At 41.6% G+C, this 20041-nt stretch overlaps 1 protein-coding gene across 12 annotated transcripts in view; it reads right to left on the bottom strand.

Annotated features, from left to right (window-relative positions):
• The window catches only part of ctif (CBP80/20-dependent translation initiation factor), a 129957-nt gene that overhangs the window by 89560 nt on the left and 20356 nt on the right, over positions 1 to 20041 (bottom strand). For all 12 annotated transcript variants that reach the window (XR_015519782.1, XR_015519781.1, XR_015519780.1 and 9 more), the window contains exons 2-3: positions 7236 to 7450; positions 3765 to 3836 (exon numbers count right to left, since the gene is read on the bottom strand). Coding sequence is in view for 4 of the 12 variants with exons in the window: in XM_087300495.1 (XP_087156621.1) it covers positions 3765 to 3836; positions 7236 to 7415 (252 nt within the window). In the remaining 8 variants the exon portion in view is untranslated. The remainder of the gene's footprint in view (positions 1 to 3764; positions 3837 to 7235; positions 7451 to 20041) is intronic.

Raw genomic sequence — 20041 nt, 5'->3', positions numbered from 1 at the left:
TTTATATTATTTTGTCACACGTTGTAACACATTTATTCCTGTTTATGTAAGCACTTTGAATTGCCACTGTGTATGAAATGTGCTATCGAAATAAACTTGCCTTGCCTAGAGTTTTACCGTTTCCCTCTGGAGACTATTATAAATACTAATTTACTAATTAACAAAAATGTCATATTTACTGTCATGCTACGTTCACACCAGATGCGGAGCGCGCGCATAAATCGCGCTATTTAAATAGCCACGTGAACATTTGAGGTTACTCGCTTCATTCGCGCGTCAAATTCGCTTCATTCGCGTGTCAAATTCACTTCAGAACAGACAAGGATTCACGTGATGGGCAGGCGTTCTGTCTGCCCGGTGACTCTAGCTTCATAGCTAAATGGCTAACATGGATTTTATGAAGAAAATAACAGTGTTTATGTGCTTTAGGAAGGCTGAAAAACAGCGTTGATACGTTTAGGGCCGTGTCTGAGTCCACTACATCCTTTCAGAGGTACATCTGAGCTCATAAACTCCTCCAGAAACTGAACCTGGATGACGGGGGCTTTCAGCGGTGCTTCTGACTGAGCCAAGCCCAGTTTGATGAACTGTTGTCGGTGTCGGCTGAAGGATTTCCCCTGGCACAGCCACAACAGGCCATACGTCACAATCATGCCCCCACAAGAGCAAGCTCCTGATTGGTTAGCGCGGCTTGAATGTCCGATTCAGATTAACTAAAGGCTCGCATCCACATTTAAGTTTGAACCTTGCAATAGTCAAATTATAAGGTTCACTTGAATGTAGGGCACACTGGCTTTTTGACCTATAAAGAAGGGAACTTGGGTATAAAGGCACCAGACTTAGAAGAGCCTTGTAGACTAGAGTCATCCAGTGGGTGTACCGTCTTACATACAGAGAAGGCCACTCAGCTTTGGCATAGAGTTCACTATGGTGATAAAGTCTACAACAGCCTGTAACAAACCTTCCAGCCACAACCAATCACTGGGAAACACCCATACACTCTTGCATTCACTCACATACACTATGGTCAGTTTAGCTTACCCAAATACGGCGCATGTGTTGGGACTGTGGGGAAAACCGGAGCACCCGGAGTAAACCCACATCAACACAGGGAGAACATGCAAACTGAAATGTCAACCGGCCCAACCGGGACTTGAACCAACGACCTTCTTGCTGTGAGGAGATCGTTTTACCCACTGCGCCGCCTTGTCGCCCACCACCAAATGTTTACAAGCTTTAAGAGAAAAGCAGGATGCTCAATTGCACACGTAAAGCAAATGAGTCTTTCAGCTCATTCGAAACGAGTTCATCAGATGCTACTGAGCATGTGCAGAACTACATCACATGACATCAGTGAAAACGTTCAGAGCAGGGATTGAGTGACATCATCACAGCGATGCAGAGGTCATGACCTCAGACTACAATACCGTCACTGTGCTGTTCACAATGATCTCTCACACACCCATCACACACGCACAGAAGGCAGAGCATCTGACCTTCTCACGTCTGCCCGCTTTAATATTTAATATACACACAGATTACCCTTATGGCTGACAGCTTTAGCCTGCTCCAGTGTCACTAATGAGGGAACATCAGTAATGCATCGCACGAACCGTATGCGAGTCACCACGAATGCAAAATGCAAAACAATTAATTATAAATGGAATATTGCTTAATTTATTGTTTATCCATGCATATCATTTGATCCAATTCACACGCTCTAGTAATATCTCATTAAAAATCCTGCCAACATCTATGACATCGTTTCACTTCTGATTTCCAGCCGATCATTAATTCTGTTTATTTACTTAAGTAAATGTGTGTAAATGTATAGTTATTGAGTTTTTTTAATTAATCACAGTAATATTATTGACTAATATGAAAATGTTCATCTGATTTATGCACAATGCAGTGTGTACAGAAATATTTTCTGTCTTTTAGTAGAGATATTATATGAGAGACTTGCTTTGTTTACCAAATGAAGTGAATCTAATTGGATTTGCATTTTAAACATTAAATAAAGTAAAAAATGTATTACCTTTTATTTCATAAATTAACCAGTTAAACTCTGCTGCTATTTTGGGATTTCCGCCTGGAATTTGCCAACACAAATGTAAAAGCTTCCCAAATCCACATGCAGAGGTGTAAATGCAAAGACTTGATATCATTTTAAAGAAAACCCTTAGAATTTTTATAAAATACTATTGAAAGTGTTTTAAATATCTGTATATGTGGTCTGTGTTGTAATAAACAAAAAAAAAACAACAAAAAAAGAGGCGCTTTTTTATTTGTTATTATATAAACTCAAATTTGAAAGTGTACCTTTTAGGTTCTGTGTGGTCTAGTGTGCTGTAATTAATTTTGGTGGTTCCTGCACATGTCTGTAATCATAGGAAAAAAGAAAAAGGTCTCCACCATAATCTATGCAAAAGTTATTGTATTCCAACCGATGAGAGGTGCTGTACAAGCCACAGGGAGCGATCATTGTTTTCATATTTCACTATTCTTTTGTTTGATCAAACATAATTCACTGTGTTTGGACCACATCAGACATATAAAAGGATTACTTATGAACATCACCTCAAAAACAGAGGAGAATGGCCCTGAAGCGCACAGCATAAGGTAAGAGATGACAGCTGTCTGTGCTATCTGGGGCTGCTTATTGATCATGAATGTATTGTTTTCACTTCTACGCCATTGAAACACCGCGATTCATTCGGCAACTGTTTAAAATGTGAATATAATTCAGTAAAAAGAACGCTAGAACCGAATGAGCACCGGCAAGATATGAAAAATATGAAGATGAACCAATGTTCAATACCCAGCTCGGGTATCCAGAATACTGTGTATTTAAGTGTAAATAAACCCGGTACCGGGTCCGTGGAGTTAACTGGTTAAGGTTTTAGTTCTCATACTCCCAAAATAATTCTGCAGAAACCAAAATACCAAAATTCTCCGCAGAAATAGCAAAAAACGTCCGCAGATTCCGCCTGGCCCTAGTTTTCTGACATGAAGGCAGGATTAAAATGTCACTCGCATGACTCACATTGTGGCCACTAGAGGGCGTCTTTTCACAACAAACTAATTTGTAGTTTGGCGATGATGGTGACTTGAGTGTGGAATCATGGGAGTTGTGGTCTTCATTACATCATGCAGGACTCTGGCAGAAATCATGTCGATGGATGAGCTGAAGTATCAAAATAGTCAAAAAAATTTGTCATTGGTAATGTTGCGTTGTTTTTGCAACGTGTTATGAGCTGTCAAACAGCATGTGTATATGTTTCCTGTAAATGAATAGCAAATTGTGGCGTGTTGCTAAACATTTAAATAAGTTTGGCCAGAGGAGAAATGGTCATGCCCGACTGAGCTTGGTTTCTCTTGAGGATTTGTTTCCTTCACTTTCGTTAATTGGGGAAGTTTGTTTTTCACCACTGTCACCACTGGCTTGCTTGGTTTGGGACTTGTGGAGCTGCACATCGATGGATTACTCTTCAGTGTTTGGACTTTCAGCAGTGAAAATTAAACCACACTGAACAAAACTAAACTGAACTTCAACTCTGAAAACTGGACTGACACATTCTCATTTTACTAGAGCTTCCACGTTAAGCTGCTTTGACACTACAGAAATAAAGATGAATTCAAATGTGCATCTTGTGTTTTATTGATGACGTCATGAGCGAATAGTCGACATCGACTCGACTTTGAAAACATGAAAATCAACCACCAAAAATCTAAAGTCATTCAGACCCTAACAAACAACTCACTGGTTTGGATGAGCCCCTTCCCCGAGAAGATGACCAGCTCCCGTCAATCTTATCACTGCAGTCTTCTGTCCACTGAAGGAAAAGACACATGTACAGACACACACACACAAACAGAGAGAAAGAGAGAGCGAGAGAGAAACAGAAATCTTACTGTAAATAGTTTCAGGTGTTGGACTTTTTTTTTGTTGTAGTTTAAAAGTGCTTTCAAACCTGTGTTGCTCTTTGTTCTTGGTGCGGTTCACTTTCACACGGCAAAGTTTCTAACTGGACCACAAGAGCTAAAACTAGTCACGTGCGAGTAAACTCTCCTCACATTGGTCAGTTTCAGGGATAATTTGCAGAGTCCCGCTCAGCTGTCAGTGGGGGGTGGTAGCGGTTTGGTGGTGTTTGACAAGGTGCGCGCAACGTGTCTGAAGAGCGAGGACAGATGCGGTGGGGAGGGGTGAGAAGGGTGCGCAACGTATTTGAGGACCAGCAGGGAGATGCGTGATTTCCGGGAGATTATCACTCGTTTGCGGGCACCTGGGAGTCTCTGTGCAGTTTCAGGAGAACAACGTAACATCCGGGAGACTTTGGATCTCTGTAATGACCTTCCACCCTGCTCTTAATTTTTTCCTTATTTAGCCGTATGCCTATTACATATCCATAAAACACAGTGATATAACCGCGCTCGAATTGTATTGCTTTCTCACTGCAATCGATCCACTCCAGAGTTCGTTTCAATCGAGCCAAGACCACCTCATTCAATCGATCTCGGAGTGATTGTTTTGGTGCGGATCCGAGCGCGATTGGTGGTTTTGCATATGCCAAACGAACCACGCTAACTGGGCAAATGAGACAGGTTCCGAAACAAAAGTGTAGGTGTGAAAGCACTCTAACATGTGAGGTGTGGGGCTAAAGCTAGATCCAAAATCATTCACTATATTCATACATCATACATATTCCCTCCTTTAAGAGTGCTTTCACATCTGTGGTTCAGTTAGTTTGGTCAGCAAGGGCAACACATGATGCATTGTACCATTTTCTGCCGTTTTTGGGTCCTTTTCACACCACACTGATTGCTTTGGTCTGAACCAGTTGAAAAGAACCAAAATGCAGTCATGTGACAAAATCCACATCACTCAATAGCCAGATGTTATTGAGCGTATTTCCTAAACAGCTTTGCGATTGGTCAGAATTAATGTGCAGGAAAATGCCAATGGAACTCCCGCAAGTGAACAAACCGGCAGACACAAAAAGTCGCTTTATACTATGCAGTTATGACTAAGCTGGCTGACTGTATCCCTGCGAACAGTATACTGTATAGTTTATATAAATCACTTTAGACAAACTATACATTTCGAGAATGAACTGCGGCTGGAAAACAATGTTTTAATGTATTGCAGATGGCGAAGGTGCATTGCACGTCGCTTCAGGAGGAGGTGTGAATTAATTTAGCTAAACTGCAGCATGGTCTTCTTCCGGAAATATTACCAACGATCCATTAGGTAATGTTTTTCCCTCCCTCTCTCTCTCTGTCGTTAAAGCGAAGTCAACAAATATTTTTCCTCTACATCCCATAAGATGGGACAGCACATCGGACTATGGCAGCTGGATTAGTCCAAAAAGGTGCAGTACGTTTTGCGGTTGGGTCTGTTTTTATGTCGGATGATGTTCTCACCACAAACGAAACACTCCAGGGTTCTCTTCAAGGAGGCCTCGGCACGCTTTTTTTGCTTTGCTTTTGGTGCACACTCAAGTGCAACTGCATTATATGAAATAAATAAATCAACACTTATGAACACATACAGACCCTTACAGTCTCCGATATGTTACCAATTACAGAAAAACTACACACAGCAGACATTTAGTCCTTATATGGGTTCAAAAACAACACAGACCATAAAGGCCCAATCCCAATTCTATTTTTGTACCCTTACCCCTTTCCCTTGGCCCCCACAACCGAGGGTGAAGGGGAAGGGCTTCAAAATTTACCCCTAAGAATTAGGACAGCACTACAGCACCTGCACACGCCATCATATGTCCTCGCAATCTCCTGCTTTACCTGTGAGATCAGATGATGGCGACTGCTGTAGTGATTCCAGTTGTGTTATTTTTTGGTATTCATCTTCAGGAGATCACTGAAGGCATGTATTATGTCATCATAACGATCTAATGTGGCAATAAGATCGTAAGGGTACTGAGTATTTACACAGTGGCCATATTCATCAATGTAAACACACCAAAAACAACATTAACATTATAGCAGACACTGTAAAAGCTCATTGACAACTACTAGACATTACTGACAGGGTATTCGAGAGTCAGAATGCTGTGGGACTGCTGTACAGAAGTTATCAATAGGGATTATAGATCGCGAAATATAGCGTTTTTTTGCGTTTTTTTTTAAACCATGACAGTGAAACACGAACGCGGTTATGAATATATTAAAACATGTTTGTTTGTGTTAAAAATTCGTAATAATGACAAAAAAATACTAATTTGTGGATCGCCTTACTTTCGGGTTCAGCAATACTGCCGCTGTGGAAGGTGTATTCTGGGAAATTTTCTTATTCCTTGGTTTCAAGTGTGGTCCTGAAAAATCTTTGTTCGAAGGGCTATTCACCCCTTCCCCTTAGCCCTACGCCTTCAAGCTAAAGAGAATAGGGACACCCCTACCCCTTAGCCTGCACGCACAAAACGAGGGGTAGCGGTAAGGGGTAAGGGCTAAGGGGTAGAATTGGGATTGGGCCATAGTATAGCCCACAGTCAGAGCAAACCACTCATCTGTATCTTTAATCTTGACCAGCACATGTAAACTGTAAGAAAGTAACTCCTTCATTCTGAGTTCATAATAGGTGATGATGATAGTTAAATATGGCGGTTTGATCATGTTTCAGGCTGCTGAAAGAATCATTTTCTTCTTTGTTTTTTTTACATGTCACTCTCGTCACGCGTCATTTGTCCATTTCTGAAAGGATCAGATGTCAGAAGCGCTTCAATAATCACGAGCACATGATTTTAATCGGCTCAAGAAGTTTGTTATTTCAAATATAAACATGCTGCGAGCGTACACGAGAATGGTAGATTCTGCTCTTCTTGGCTTTGTGGTTGTTCATCAAGACACGACAAGGTTCGTTTAAGCTCGGGTTGACCATGGCTTGTTATTAAATGTATATATCATTATGGTGTAATGTCTCTGCTGTGTATTTAAAAATAGCGCTTCCTTTGTTTTCATTCTCCTGCTTGTGTACGAGCTAGTGATGCTTCTCTGTAAACCAATAGCCTTCAGCTGCGTGTTTAGCTCCGCCTTTTGGTACCATTTCACTGTGCTCGATACCCCTCCGAAAGAATACCCAAAAAGTGCTACAGTGCGATTCGCTAATTTGGTACCTTTTGACAGTGGAAACAGCCACAAAAGCATACCAAACCGTACCATAACACTCAGCGGAAATGGGCTATAATACAGTATCAGTATATATAACGTGGTACCTGTGAGGTGTGGGACAGGGTCTTGTCCACATCGGGGTCTGTTTCGTTCTTGTCGCTCAGCAGTCCCTGCACCTGGTACTCCAACACGTAGCTGTCGATGAAGCGCTCCAGCTCCTCGATCTCCTGCGAGCGTGTGCTACCCGCCTCCGACGACGCTGACGCCACCGATGAGCTCTCCATAGCAACCAGCCCAGTGTGGGGGAGGAGCGAGGGAGCTGTGGGCAGGGCAAAGAGGAATTTAGTGACACAAACCCTAATAACAACAACAATCTTTAAGAATGACTATATAGTTAGAATAATTATTTAGAACAATGTTTAGAGTCGTTATACATCTGGAATCAGAATTATTAGCCCCCCTGTATATTTTTACCCCAATTTCAGTTTGATGAAAAGATTTTCTTAAAGGGCCATGAAACCCCCTCGTTTCGGCAGGGTGTTTTCACACCTCTACTTTGGAAAAAGTCAGAAAAGTGGGCGTGTCCAGCTCTGTTTAGGGGGGAGTGTCGGAGGAAGAAAAGAGGCTTGGTGTGGGAGTGTCTATTTGGGCACGCTGAACTTCAGAGTCAAAACATACACACACAGCGGACAATGTGACTGTGTTTACATGGACATCTGTAGTCGAATTATTTGCCAAATTATTAAACGGTGGACTTTAACTGCAGTTTGGCTCTTTCATTCAGGGAATTCATTCATGTCCCTCTCGACAACCGAGATATTTGATTCGAGGAACTGCTCTAAGCGTGTATTTTCATGCAAACTTTGATACCGCACGACGAATGAGAGAAAAAAAAAACTCAGCATTTCCCGGAAACTTAGATGCTCATGGCAGGTAGCGTCAGAAAGCTGCGTGTGTTATTCCGGTCACAAAATCCTACACGAGGTTATAGTTTGGTTGTAGTGCTAACTTGTTTACACTCGGTGCAATAGTTTTCTCGATACGAATAAAATACGAACCGAGTAAACAAAGAGCACTGGTCGCTCACTAACCAAATCTGTAGAGACAGGACAATCAACAGCAACTAGAGCCGCGTCTTTATTAAGAGGAGACTACAAGCGAATCCGGATCTCTGCGTTTGCGGATGAGAACAGCTCTCAGGTAAACAATAATCCTCCTTAGAGCGTCGCGTACACTGTTAATCCACACGTGACTCCAGATGAGCTCTCACAAAGAGAAAATGAAAACAAAACTCAACTGCAGCAAACTATAAAAGCAACACTTCACGCTTGTTTTGCCAACACAACGTGGCATCTCTGTCGTCTAAACACTGTGACTAATGAATATTAATGAAGTTGCACAATAGAGTGCGCTGATTGGTTTGAACCAAGCCTTACTCATGCATTAATGCATCACACTGTAAGACGTAATAAGACACACTCTGGCACAGACGTCCAGTCTGCACGCTGGAATACAGGCTATTATGTCATGACCGTGACGCAGCTTCAAAAATTCGTTTCAAACCGGAAGTACGAATTTGCTTGAAATAACGCAAAAACAACCAATTTACACTTTTTAGTGAAATATAGGTGTCCTAATAGTGTTTATAGCAGTGTGGGACACATATACGACTGTCAACAGCTCAAAAAATGTGTTTTGGTGTTTTGTGACCCTTTAACATTTTCTTCACTTTTCTAAGCATAATGGTTTCTTTAACTCTTCTAATAACTGATTTCTTTTATCTTTGCCATGACAACAGCACATATTTTTCAAGATTCTAGTATTCAGCTTAAAGTGACATTTAAAGGCTTAACTAGGTTAATTAGGGTAAAGTTAGGGTAATTAGGCAAGTCATTGTATAACAGTGGTTTGCTCTGCAGACAATCCAAAACAAATATATTTTAAAAAGGGGGCTAATAATATTCACCTTAAAATGGTTTTAAAATAAAAACTGCTTCAGAACTACTTCAGGGGGTGAAAACGTCAGAATTGTTAAAATACTAAAACTAGGGGTGTCAAAATTAATCGTTTCTTCGGTGCATCGCGATGCAGACGCGGACAATTCGGTGTCGGTTCAGTAATAATCATAACCGGTTTTACTGACGTCATTTACCTCATATGCGCTCTATCGCGAGGGAGGCGATCGCGAGTATTTACAACGCTTTAACTACTTAATACTCATAAACTGTGCACAATTTCACTGTGTGTGTTTGCTGGATCAGTCTTTCACTGACATATACAACAATAGCCCCTATTTCACTGAGATCAAGAGAATGAAAGTAGCCTACTCCATTTCTCTCTCTCTCTCTCTCTCTCTCGCTTTCGCTCTGTCTCTCACACACACACACACACACACACACACACACACACACACACACACACACACACACACACACACACACACACACACACACACACACACACACACACACACACAGTGGCCCATTTGACCTGCTGGCGTGGCTTTTCTTCTCCTCTCGGCTGTTTTACAGCATTACGTTTGGATACAGAAACGAGCACGTGTCTGCAGGGTTTTCGCCACCGTGTCTATCATGCATCAGCTGTGAGATCGCCCCTGCCGCTTATCAGTGTCACTTATCTGAGGAGCGCAGCGCGCAGGAGCCAATCGCAACCGTTTTTGTTGAGGGTGTGACCAATCAAAGAGGTGTAAGAGAACTAGACAAGGATCAGAAATTGAGCTGGATGTTTATATTTGTTTATATTATTTGCTTAATGCTCGTTTTGTTTAAAGTTACAGTTTATATATCTGACTGTTTGTATTAAACGACAAAATTGTATTACAAATAATATATAAATATATATTCAAACATTTTAATACAAGAACTGCTGCTGTGAAGAAAATATAAAACTGTGTATGGAAAGCATCGTCAATGCACCGTGATGCACCGAAATATCGAATTAAACCGAATCGATGGCATGATAATCGTAACCGAACCGAACCGTGAGACTAGTGTAGGTTCACACCTCTAACTAAAACATTTCAAATTGTTTTGATGACTTGGAGAAATGTTTTAATCTGTATTAAGCTTGTTCTTAGGCATTTAAATCAGCTTTCCTCGCTTCAGAAATGAAATGATGAGATGAAGTTCTCGACAAAGTAACTTACATGTACAAACTGAACAGAACAACTTGACAACACAAAGGAGAAAAGTAATGTAACTGTGCAAGTCTTCAGTTCGTGCACGACTTAAAGGACAAATAATCCCACAAAAAAATGCTTCACTAAAATGAAGCACAGGCCCTCGAGTCCTTCACACTTTATACTTATGCCTTCCACTGAGCTTCACATTACCTAATGAAGTCTCAAGGTAAAATAGAAAGAGAGAGAAAGAGAGAGAGAGAGAGTATAATCTGGTTTTAAGTCACTACTTGAATCGTGTCCAAGCAAAGAGGATTTACAACTGGAGCAGCAGCATCTTACCAGCACACATCCATAATAACACGCAACGGTCTTACGCCTTCAAAAGCAGAGCTGCTGGTATTTAAGATCATTTGACTGGTTTAGCAATTGTTCTCTGTACCACCCGTGATCTGTCAATGAATCCTTTGTGCGAATATTCATCATGTTTATTCGTTCATTTTCCTTCAGCTTAGTCCCTTTATTTATGAACCGCCAACTTATCAAGCATGTGTTTTACACAGCTGATGCCCTTCCAGCTGCAACCCAGTATTGGGAAACACCCATACATATTTGTTCACACACTTATACAATACGGACAATTTAGTTTACCCAATTCCCCAATAGCACATGTGTTTGGACTGTCAGGGAAACCGGAGCACCCAGAGGAAACTCACGCCAACACGGGGAGAACATGCAAACTCCACACAGAAATGCCAACTGACCCAGCTGGGACTCTGTTGCGTGTGGCGTTTAATTCTGCCCTTTATAATTACTTTCAATTGATCTTCTTTGTCCATTTCCCTTTTCAGTTTTCTATTGGTTAATCTGGTGGCGTCAGGCCTTTAAAACGAACGGAAGCAGACTTCTACGGCCCCTCATTCCTCCACGTCACCACAGTCTTTGACGGCTTTATTGTTGTGTTCTCCTTCATGCTTTATTTTTGATATTTGTTTGGAGTGGGGAGCTCCAACCTGCTTTAGGTTTGTTTGGTTGGTCTTTATTATGTTGTTGGGCTCCCCATCTCTTGTCAATTTGGATTGTTTTGTTGGTTATGTTAATAAATAATTTAGCTGGAGCACTTTGGCCGTTGTTTATTATGTTACGTTGTCTTTTGGTCACGAGTCTTATTTAAGTTAGGGACCGTAACAGACTCAAATCAGCCACTTTCTTGCTGTGAGGCAACAGTGCTAACCACTGAGCCACCAAACTAAAAGAAATAAGACTTTATTTCTCCACAAGTGGAAATATAATAGGAAATACTGTAAAAAACGTCCTTGCTCTGTTAATCATCACATGGGAAATATTTGAAAAAGAATAAATATGTCCAATATTTATATATTGGATAGAGGATAGAGGAGTCTTCATACATTTTTTTTTAAACAAGATAACTTTTAATATAGTTATAAATACTTTAAGGCAGCGTTTTCAAACTGTGGGGCGCACCCCACCAGGGGGCACCAGCACCTATTAAGGGGGGGGCGAGACATTGAGGCGCGCACTAGAGTAAAATATGATGACGATTTTTATGCGTTCACTAGAGGGAGTAATATGATTATCATTAGCTCCACAGCTAACTATCAGGCACCTGTAGAGTTTATGCTTTCCAGTGAAACATACACAAAAACAATGGACCGAGTGCTTTTTAAAACTAGTGAATGAATGAAAGTCAAAGCATTGAGCCGTCTGACAAAAAAAGTGCCCTTCTGGATATTTCAATTACTTTGAAGACGCTATTGACTACGCTTACATTGACATCTGTAATAGTTATTTGTCTTAATCTGAATAAGACAATGATAGAATAACGTGAAGTGTTTTTTGATTGTTGCGTCACCTATTTACGTTTCCTGCGTGAATTCACAAGTCTCCTAATGTAATTCTTGGCGTTTCATCTTCAATTTCTTGACTTTACCTGCAGTTCCGCAGTTTAACTTTTACTCATGAACATTTCATTCATGCCCCCATGACAAACCGGGATATTTGATGCGAATATGAAGGACTGGTGGAAGAGTGTTGTTTTTATTGATACCGCACGTCGAATGGAAAGAAAAAAAAAAAAAAAACTTCCGCATTTTGCGATGTGTGTGTGTGCGGTCCGTTACTGACAGCCACGTGGGTGGATCTTGTCGGAAAATATGTTGAAAAGTCCAACATAACGGTAATAGTTTGCTTGGGGTGTTTACTTCAATAATGCCACTAATATCTGCATACTGCACATGTCTTAATTCCATTTCTTCTTAGTTCAGTTATGACTTTAGTCGCATTAAGGTAATAAAGTAAATAAAAAAATAAAAAAGTGCCATTTACATGGTAGACTCTTAATCAAGAGTATTGTCTTAATCATATTAAAATTGTATTGTTGCCCATGTAAACATACTCAATCTTCGACTCCACACTGTCAGGGCTCTGCGAACTTGGCTTCGTGGAGCAGCATTTTTCGTATGTACGTACATTGAAAGCAAGTAGGTGATGATTTACAATTAGTCGTTTCAGGAATCCGACCACAGATTAGCTTGTTGTCCTCACAGAAACAGTCTCAGCCATCACACTGAACCAGGTAAGCTGTATATTTATGTTTCAACGTAATTAACGCTAAGCACTTTAAACGCAACAAGTAATATGTGAATGATGTCTGCATATGCATTGTAATTTTGGCTCTAGGGAGGGGTGCTTGGGGGGGGGCGCGAGTGAAATTAGACAAACTTAGAAGGGGCGCGTGTCCTAAAAGTTTAAAACCCCTGTTTTAGGGGGCGGTCTAGAAAGTAATTTTAAGGCTTGGTTGCATTTATAAGATGCAAGGCAATGAAGGCTCATGCTTCACTTGTAGAAAATCAGATTATTTTTTCATACATCTTAAGCCTGGTTTATACTTCTGCGTCAAGTGACCGGCGTAACCCACAGCGCATGCAACGCGCGCAGCTGTGCATTTATACTTCTGCGCGCTGTCTCTGTTGGTCTGCATTAACACTTTCGAAACGCTAGTTGGCAGTGAGGTGTAAATGTTCCTCTCTGTCGAGTTTCTCCGCTGGTGTTTTGTTTCTTCTGAACGCTTCTTGAATGTACAAGTGGCTCAAACATTCTCATTTTGAGGCAGAAACCGGTGAATGTGCAACAACTTTAACTATGAGGTAAACACAAAACAAAACTTTCCATCCGGAGCTCCTTCACGGGACTCCACACTTGTAAACAATCGCTCCATTGGGCTCGTGCTGCTCGTGTGGCTCTCGGTCCCGCCCTGACTTGTCAGCGCTCCCAAGCCGACCAATCACAGAGCTTGCGATAAGTGGTTGTGACGTGTAGTTAAATTTTTTGAGAGGTACACGTCAGCAACGCCGACGGCCACGGCGTAGGGCTACACGTCAAGCTTGTAATAACACTGACAGTGCATTTTCAGCAATTTTACAACATTATCTCTCATACATTATATTATTAAAAATTACTAAAACGTTAATAAAAGTTACTTTGTTAAACTGTAGAGTTAAATTTTCAACATCAAAAGTGGACAGAGCAAAGATCAAAATCCCATAATGCAATTCACAACCAGTAAATAAACTGAAAACACTTGTTAAAAGAACAGATATTTACAGTGCACCGACATATGAAGAAACAAAACTATTTTCAACATTAATCAATCAGAAATATTTCTTGATGATGAAATGTTGATCTTATAATATCTTCTGAAAGATGGCGTGACACTGAAGACTCGAGTAATGATGATGCTGTAAATTCAGTTTATAATCAAAACAAATGCAGCATAGGTGGACTTCTGCATATCAGCCACAAAGAATGTAAACAAAAGGTGTTCATGTGTGACAGAAGTGCGTGTGTGTGCTGTGATATCAGCTGTTGATTGTAATGACAGTATGACTCACACACACATGCACACTCAAGATGACAGCTGAGGGAAACACAGAAGAGTGTGAGAAAGCACATCAGCAGATGAGCGTGAGAGTTTTTGATTATCAGTAGATTGAGCTGGACAGCTTTAATGAGGATTGGAGATCTCTGACCTCTGCTGACTCCACAACACACACAAACACACACACACACAGTACTTTTATGCTGCGTTCACACCAAACACGGAACACGCGTCAAGCGCGAGTGATTTACATGTTAAGTCAATGCAAACGCGCGAATAGACATCCTGCGGCGCGAATGGCGCGGAGCGAATGACGCGAATGGCGCGTTGCGAATGACGAGAATTGCGCGAATGGCGCGGTGCGAATAGCGCGAGGCGAATTGAGCATTTGCGCGTTTGCCGAATCTCTCGAGTTCGAAAATCTGAACTTCAGCGGACATTCGTGCCGCGTTAACCAATCAGAAGCTTGCTCTTGTGGGGGCGTGATTGTGACGTAGAACCTGTTGATGGTGTCCCGGGGCAAATCCTCCAGGCGACACCGACAGCAAGTCATCAAACTGGGCTTGATTCTGTCAGAAGCACTGCTGAAAGTCTCCGTAATCCAGGTTCAGTTTCTGGAGGAGTTTATGAGCTCAGAGCTGGATGCTCCTCTGAAAGGATGCAGTGGACTCAGACAGGACCCTAAACGTATCAACGCTGTTTTTCAGTCTCCATAAAGCACATTAACACTGTTATTTTCTTCATAAAATGCATGTTCACCATTTAGCTATGAAGCTAGAGTCACCGGGCAGACAGAAGCCCTGCCCATCACGCGAATCCGCGTCTGTTCTGAAGTGAATTTGACACGGGAATGAAGCGGATTTCACGCCCGAATGAAGCGAGTAAACTCAAATGTTCACGCGGCAATTTACGTGCGAATATTGCGATTTATCCGCGCGTTCCGCGTCTGGTGTGAACACAGCATTAGGGTGCTTTCACACCTGTGAATTGATTCAGTTGTTCCGAAACAGGGATTACAATTGTTACATTGTTGCTTTGTTCTTGGTGCGGTTCGCTTTCACATGGCAACGTTTCTAAACGGACAAAAGAGCTAAAACAAGTCACGTGCGAGTAAACTCTCCTCGCATTGGTCAGAGTTTCAGGGTTTATTTTGCAGAGTCCCGCTCAGCTGTCGGGGGGTGGTGGTTAGGTGGTGTTTGACACGGTACGCGCAACGTGTCTGAAGAGCGAGGAGAGATGCGGTGGGGAGGGGTGAGAAGGGTGTGCAACATATTTGAGGACCGGGAGGGAGGCGCGAGATTACCAGGAGATCATCACTCGTTTGTGGGCATCCAGGAGACTCCCGAAACTTCCCACCCTACTCATAATTACTTATAAATTTTAGTTTACCCAATTCACTTATAGCGCATGTTTTGACTGTGGGGGAAACCAGAGCACGTGGAAACCCACGTGAACGTAGGGAGAACATGCAAACTCCACACAGAAATGCCAACTGACTCAGCCGAGGCTTGAACCTTCTTGCTGTGAGGCGACAGCACTACCTACTGCGCCTCCAAATGTCCCGCTTTTAGATCAATATAGAGTAAAAAAGTCAAGAGCTTTTCATCGTTATTGACATCAATTTCAATGATTTAATATAATACCGCTTATCGGTCCTTATACACGCACAGAAAGCGGAGATAAAATCCCATCGTTAAATTACAAATCAGATCACAATCAATATAAATGATTGCAAACAAAGCAATTCTCGAAATAGGTGTTTACAGCGGCTTTAATCTAATGAGCAGTCTTGAACACACTGCTGGGAAATGAGCACATTTGGGCTGAAATCATTGCAGCCAGAAATAAGATTAATTGGGCTCTCATTAGGGCTTTTCCATTAGCCACTCAGACGGTTCTGGTCCTATTGAATGTGTCTCATTTCACGCAGGATTTTCTCCCTCCGGATATCATCATGTCAAGTGTAAATGAGTGAATGTGTCTGACAGCGCACAGACTGAGCCTCGGGCTCTTGACTAATGGACCACAGCAGTCTGAGACGCAGAAATCCCCACAATAAAACACACTACAGGAGAATTCAACAAGAAAACAATCAAACACGATATTCACTATTCACATTCCAGAACACGTCAAAGTCAGTTTATTCAGGGTATCTGCACACTTCTAAGAGATATATTTAAGACTGTAAGACCATACAGAATGAAATTTAAAGGGCACCTATGATGAAAATCAACTTTTTTAAAGCTATTTGGATAGAACTGTGTGTAGGTATAGTGTGGTCACTGACATATACTGTGGGCGAATTATCGGTTTTTAAATAATCAGGATGTGCGCACATCAAGGTTTCAGAAAATAAAAAACGTGAGCGCTAGCATTTACAGCGAGGGAATGACATCCGATGCGGTACAGAGTTTGTTGCTGTCTTAGAGAGAAGTTATATTGATTACATATTATTTAAATAATGCTTCCAGCGTATTATAACAGCTTGTCACCCAGTGATGAGAACAGTAATTCTGCAAAATTAACGTTAAAGTGAGCGGCGTTTGTCTGACAGGTCGAATTGCGATAGCACCCTCCCGATGGACATTGGATATACGATGTATATATATATATAAAAATAAAACATTTTTGCATTTAAAATGACATAAGTGAGCGAATGACACTAAATGAGTAGTTTTAGTCTAATGCTGCGTCACAGCAGACGCGGAACGGGATCAAGCGGGAGTGATTTACATGTTAAGTCAATGCAAACGCGCGAATGGCGTGCTGCGAATGGTGTGGAGTGAATAGCGCGAATGGCTAGGTGTGAATAGCGCGATATGCGCAAATGGAGCGTTTTGCTATTAGCGCGCAAACCGCTCGTGTTTAAAATCTGAACTTCAGTGGTCATTCGCGCTGCGTTAACCAATCAGGAGCTTGCTCTTGTGGGGGCGTGATTGTGACGTATCGCCTGTTGTAGGTGTCCTGGGGGAAATCCTTCAGCCGACACCAACAAAAAGTTCAAACTGAATCAGTTAGAAGCCCCGCTGAAAGCCTCCATCAACTAGGTTCAGTTTCTGGAGGAGTTTATGAGCTCATAGAGCTGGATGCACCTCTGAAAAGAATTGAGTGGACTCAGACACAACCCTAAACGTATCAACGCTGTTTTTCAGCCTTCATAAAGCACATAAACAGTTATTTTCTTCATAAAATGCATGTTCACCATTTAGTAACAAAGCTAGAATCATTGGGCAGACAGAAGCCCTGCCTATAATGCCAATCCGCGTCTGTTCTGACGTGAATTTGATGTGTGAATGAAGCGGGGTTTGACACACGAATGAAGCGAGCAAACTCAAATGTTCACACGAGTATTTACTTAAATGGCGTGATTTATCCGCGGTTCTGCATCTGGTGTGAACACAGCTTTATGAACTTCCCTTCTAGTAGTGTTACTGAAAAATACATGTTATTTTACTTTTTGCTTAAAGTCTTAAAAGTTAAAAGCCGACTTAATTTTTTATATTTATGCACATACTGTACACTCACTGGCCACTTTATTAGGTACACCTGTCCAACTGTTGTAAACGTAAATTTCTGATCAGCCAATCCCATGGCAGCAGCTCAATGCATTTAGGCACATAGACATGGTTGAGACAGTTCAAAGCGAGCATCAGAATGGGGAAGAAAGGGGATTTAAGTGACTGAACGTGTCATGGTTGTTGGTGCCAGACAGGCTGGTCTGAGTATTTCAGAAACTGCTGATCTACTGGGATTTTCACGCACAACCATCTCTAAGGGTAAAAGAGGAAATATCCAGTCAGTGGATGGGCTACAGCAGCAGAAGACCACACCGGGTGCCGCTCCTGTCAGCTAAGAACAGGAAACTGAGGGTACAATTCACACAGGCTCACCAAAACCTGCAGAAGAGCATCTCTGAACACACAACACGTCCAACCTTGAGGCAGATGGGCTACAGCAGTTGAAGACCACACTGGGTGCCACTCCTGTCAGCTCAGAACAGGAAACTTTTTTTTTTTTTTTTTAGCACAGTGTTAGCACAGCTTCTGCTGTCATTGTGTCTGACAGAGAAAAATATTCTCAATATGTAATTGTTTTAGGCAAATTGCATTCACTGTTAAAAAAAACGTAAACCTGTAGCTTTTTAAAGGCAATAGTTGACTTCATTTTTTAATTCACTAGACTCACAAGCCTCTTTATTAGGTACACCTTAATAGTACTGCGCTGGACCCCCTTTTGTAAGGGAAGTAGCCATCAGAAGATGAGTACACTGTGGTCATAAAGGGATGAACATGGTCAGCAACCAAACTTGGGTAGGCTGTGGCGTTGACACAAATTACGCTCAGTTCGTACTAATAGACCCAAGTGTGCTAAGAAAATCTCCCCCACACCATTACACCACCACCAGCCTGAACTGTTGACTTAAGGCAGGATGGATCCATGCTTTCATGTTGTTTACATCAAATTCTGACCCGACCATCTGAATGTGGCAGCAGAAATCGAGACTCATCAGACCAGGTAACATTTCTAGCCTGTGTGAATTGTACCCTCAGTTTCCTGTTCTTAGCTGACAGGAGTGGCACCCGGTGTGTTCTTCTGCTGCTGTAGCCCATCCGCCTCAAGGTTGGACGTGTTGTGTGTTCAGAGATTCTCTTCTGCAGAGCTCGGTTGTAACGAGTGCTTATTTGAGTTACTGTTGCCTTTCTATCAGCTGGAACCAGTCTGGCCATTCTCCTCTTACCTCTGGCATCAACAAGGCATTTGCGCCCACAGAACTGCCGCTCACTGGATATTTCCTCTTTTTCAGACCATTCTTTGTAAACCCTAGACATGGTTGTGCGTGAAAATCCCACTAGATCAGCAGTTTCTGAAATACTCTGAGCAGCTGGTCTGGCATCAACAACCATGCCACGTTCAGTCACTTGAATCACCTTTCTTCCCCATTCTGATGCTCACTTTGAACTGCAGCAGATCCTCTTGACCATGTCTAAATGCATTGAGTTGCTGCCATGTGATTGGCTGATTAGAAATTAGGGTTAACGAGCAGTTGGACAGGTGTACCTAATAAAGCGGCCAGTGAGCATATACTGTATAGTGCTGTAAAAGTAAATGGCTTGACTTTAATAGTTTGTTTAAAGAGTGTGTGGTGTATTAGAGATTGTTCTCATGTGTGAAAGTGTTTGCTCAGACTGATAGCAGACGCTGAATGTGTCTTTATATTACACCAGAACAAAGTACACAGAAGACTTTGAACATCCTAGTGTGTGTGTGTATGTGTGTGTGTGTTCACTGTTATAGCTATAGATCCTCTACACAACATTATACAGCACAACACACCAATAATGCTCCATATTTAAAGGTCCTGTGAAATTAAAATAGATGTTAGAATCAGTAAATTAATCTTGGAGAATATATCTATAAGCTAGTGTTCTCCAACACAGCGACAAAATTCACATTTAGAAGATTTAAACATCCAAAGCTTGCAGTTCACTAATGTCACTGTATACTTCAGTTTGACTCTCATTGGCAAAGCTATGAGAAAACTAAATGCTATTGGCTGTTTTAAGGGGAGGAGCTACTATATGCTCCGCCCTTTCTTCATGTTTAAATTGAGATTGTCACATTATATTTAAATATTTATGTTTGTAGCTCCGCCCTCTTTAAAAAAAACACACAATCTCATTTGAATTTACAGTGACAGTTACAGAAACGCCACAATTAGGATCAAAGCCTGAAAGGGTCAGTTTCAGAGTTAGAAAACATTATTTGTGTGGTATTCTGAGCTGAAACTTAATTTAAAACACACACACACTAATGACATCAGACACTTATTTTGTAAAAAGGGGCATAATAGGTCCCCTTTAAGTGATCTTCTC

This window comes from Danio rerio, chromosome 21 (genome assembly GCF_052040795.2).
Source record: "Danio rerio strain M-AB ecotype USA chromosome 21, GRCz13ab, whole genome shotgun sequence".
NCBI classification, from domain to species: domain Eukaryota; kingdom Metazoa; phylum Chordata; class Actinopteri; order Cypriniformes; family Danionidae; genus Danio; species Danio rerio.
The sequence above is the reverse complement of the archived record's forward strand: the minus strand, read 5'-3'. Positions and strand labels throughout refer to the sequence as shown.